We start from the raw sequence: 3,326 nt of genomic DNA, 5'->3' as shown, positions 1-3,326 counted from the left end.
GAGAGAGCAGAAATTCATTGAAATGTGAGGTAGTAGAAAGATACAAGTAATGCAAAGCTTGAGGGAATGGATACTAGAAAGATAGAGAGACAGATTGAGAGCAGAAGGAAAATAGCAGGAGAGTGCGAGACAGTGACAAACAGCAAGAAACGATGGATTGAAGAAGCATAGAGAGAGAAATAGAAAGGGAGAGGGAGAGGTTGAAGATAAAGTGAGAGGGACCTAACAAGATATTTAGAATGAGCGAGAGCGGGATACATGAAAGCAAAGGGAGAGGGGAGTGATTGATGGAAAAAGTGAGAGAGGGAAGGACCGAGGTAGGATCAAGTGAAGGGGAGGGACTGAATTGACGCATTGTAACTGTTGGGGTGTTGGGTTAAAAAGGAAACACATTTTCTAATACACAAAAGCCCCTGGTGTTACTGCCTGTGGAATCTTGCTGAGTAGAGTCATCAGATGGCACAGATTGAAGTTGACAGTGAAAAGGATTAGGGAAGATATGAGGATTTTTTTTTTTTCACCCAGAGTGTGGTAGGTATCTGGAATTCGTTTTCTGGTTTGGTGGCAGATGCAGAAGCGCTCAGATAATTGAAAAGTTCCTGGATCAGTAGTGGGAGTTCAGTGACATGCAAGGAACAGGAAAAGGTGCTGGATAGGTGAATTAGAATTTGTGGCTATATATTATCGACTTTTGCATACATGATGTACGAATGTTCTATTTGTGTGCCGAAATATTCTATGGGTCAATAAAATGGGAGAAGCAGAGTACTGGGCTGAGTGGGTATGGAGTGGCTGGTGAGGGAGGGGGGAGGGGGGGGTAACGGAATGGGGACAATCGTGGACTGAGTGGATATGTGAAAGTTGAGGATTGAAGGGGTGATGGATCGTCCTGATTTGGTTTATATATTGGGTTCTGTTGAGGTTGCTGTCGTGAATGTGAGCTGCATAGCTTTCAGCTAAGTGGGCTCTGGGAGGTTTCCGGGAGTGTGAATGGGAGAGGGACGGTCTTGATGTAAGTGGGTATAAGGAAGGCTGTTTGGATATGAATCAGACAGAGACAATTCTCAGGGTAGTTGTGTTTTTTCAATGTTCGATCATTGAGCAATGTACATGATGTACGGGCAGCCCTGCCGATTCGAATGCAGAGCATTTAGGAGGCTGCTTTTCTTTCAGTCCAAACAGTGATGGGTATCCATGATGAACAGGCAACTCAGGCAGTGGAACCTCCCTGTAACTCAGTACCACAAATCATTGAAAACATTTAAGAAATAGAGCAAGGGGATATGCCAGCACATTCTTCAACTGTTTTCTGAACTGAGTCTGTGTCACAGCGTAAATCGCAGTGTTAGTGCAGCAGCTCAGGAGCTGCAGCATGAAGCCCAATTCCATAACAAACATATCTATCCAAAAAGAAACAAACTCAAAATCCCACATCCTGTACCAGATAGAGTAAACCATAAATGTTGACCATAACAGAATGAAATTGGCCGAGATCACAAATAACAATATTATGGATTTCCGTCGACTCTCCATTGCTGGGTCTTTGGGCCTTTTTCTACTGCTGTGAGCCCGGAGTCTCCTGCGGGCCCTGCTGCTCATTAAAATGTGTCTGACGGTGAGAACATTGAGCAGCAGAATCAGGAAAAATGGGAGGCCAGGGGTTAGAATATACTGCAGGATCTCCATTGTTGTCCACAACGGGGAGTCTCGAACATTTTCTGTGACATCACAAAACCAAGGGAAGTTCTTGAGAACATACCTAGTTGCGAACATAAAATACCAGAAAATGTTCTTTACACAGCTCAACAAAGTCACTGTTCCCAGAACCACAGCTGCTGTCTTCTCGCTGCAATATTTATTTTTCAGCATTGGGCAAGAAATGGCCACAAATCGATCAAAGGTGCAAGTTACGGTGAACCAGACAGAACAGTCAGTAGCTGCATAAATCAGGACGGCGTGGATATTACACACGGGGACGTAATACAGGAATATAAACTGTTCACGAAAAAGAATTGGAATATGTCTCAATATCAGGTCCAGGATAACGACCAGTAGATCCGCCAATGCCATGGCCATCAGGTAACAAGTGATACATTTGGTCAGACCACAGTTTTTAAACCTTAGTACAGCAGTTGTGACTAAGTTGACTGTAAGGCAAAGAAATAAGCAACAAAATTATTGATCAGGCTGCGGTAGATAATATCACTTTGACTGAGGAATTGCTGATGTTTTCAAATGTGCAGCTGCATTTAGTGATGCATTGAATTAAATGGATATGAAATAATCCAGCTTTTTCTTCATATTGGAAGGAAGACGAGATTAAATACCGAACAATGCCTGTGAGGAAGGAGGGATGTGAAGAGTGACGGGGAAGTCAGAAATAATAGAGGCACAATAGTGTTTTGGAATCGACTGCATAACGGGAGGGCTCAGGGGTGTTGCAGCGTCAGTAATGACAATTGGGTTGCTCAGTCTGACTGGCTCAATCCAGATGTTTATTGCAAACTGTGTAGACATTTGTGAACATACTCATTCTTTTTTCTTCTCTACTGACTTACACAAGTGCATTTACACAAAACATGATTTTACGCCTCCAATGCATGAACTTTTTAAAAACAGTCACAAAACAGATTTCTTGTAGTTTTTAAAATCAATTCAAATGACAAAATTGTATTTATTACAAAATCAGAGGTGCAATTCAAAACCAATACTTTACTGACACACAGACACACACATAAGAAAATATTTCTAGAAATGTAATATGCACTAAGATTATTAGAATTGTACGTTAGGAGCCGATCACTTTTCTGCATTCCTGTGGATGGTGGTTGAACACTTTGAGTGCCTGAAGAATTCTCTCCTCGTTTCTTGAAGACAAGTCATGTCAGTAACAGAATGGTTAAATAAAATTTGCTCTACAGTGTCAATTATCTAATTTATTTTTTTCATGAACATTTACCCTGTCCTGTGACCTGGATGTCGGATTTCCATTGTTCAAACGTTAGCATTCACGTTATGAAGAAACTGCAAATCTCTGCTCCATTCTAGTAATAAGTTCCATTGTTCGCATAAACACAGGCATACAGAATGTCACGAAAAAACATTCTCTCGCACATACAAGCACAGAAACACATGCTGAAGCAAACACGCACAACATCGTAAACACACACACACACAAATGCACACACTCACACACACACAGGTATTTGAAGACAAGGAAAACACGCACACTCTCTCATAATTTTGCACACATACACGCCAACATATAACCGATTCTGACACAGTCAAGGACTCATTAATACACACAGACACACATGCACTCACAA

The 3,326-nt window shown here is 41.7% G+C and overlaps 1 protein-coding gene across 1 annotated transcript; it reads right to left on the bottom strand.

Moving 5' to 3' along the window:
• Positions 1–1,248: 1,248 nt before the first annotated feature.
• On the bottom strand, positions 1,249–3,008 carry LOC121290502 (probable G-protein coupled receptor 139). The gene is made up of 2 exons (XM_041210940.1): positions 2,960–3,008; positions 1,249–2,147 (listed from the first exon to the last, which is right to left on the bottom strand). Exons 1-2 carry the CDS (start codon positions 3,006–3,008, stop codon positions 1,249–1,251), a joined length of 948 nt encoding a protein of 315 aa, XP_041066874.1.
• Between the last annotated feature and the right edge of the window lie 318 nt (positions 3,009–3,326).

Source organism: Carcharodon carcharias, chromosome 18, assembly GCF_017639515.1.
Source record: "Carcharodon carcharias isolate sCarCar2 chromosome 18, sCarCar2.pri, whole genome shotgun sequence".
Taxonomy (NCBI): domain Eukaryota; kingdom Metazoa; phylum Chordata; class Chondrichthyes; order Lamniformes; family Lamnidae; genus Carcharodon; species Carcharodon carcharias.
Note: the sequence above shows the minus strand (reverse complement) of the source record. Positions and strands in the feature narration are given on the sequence as shown.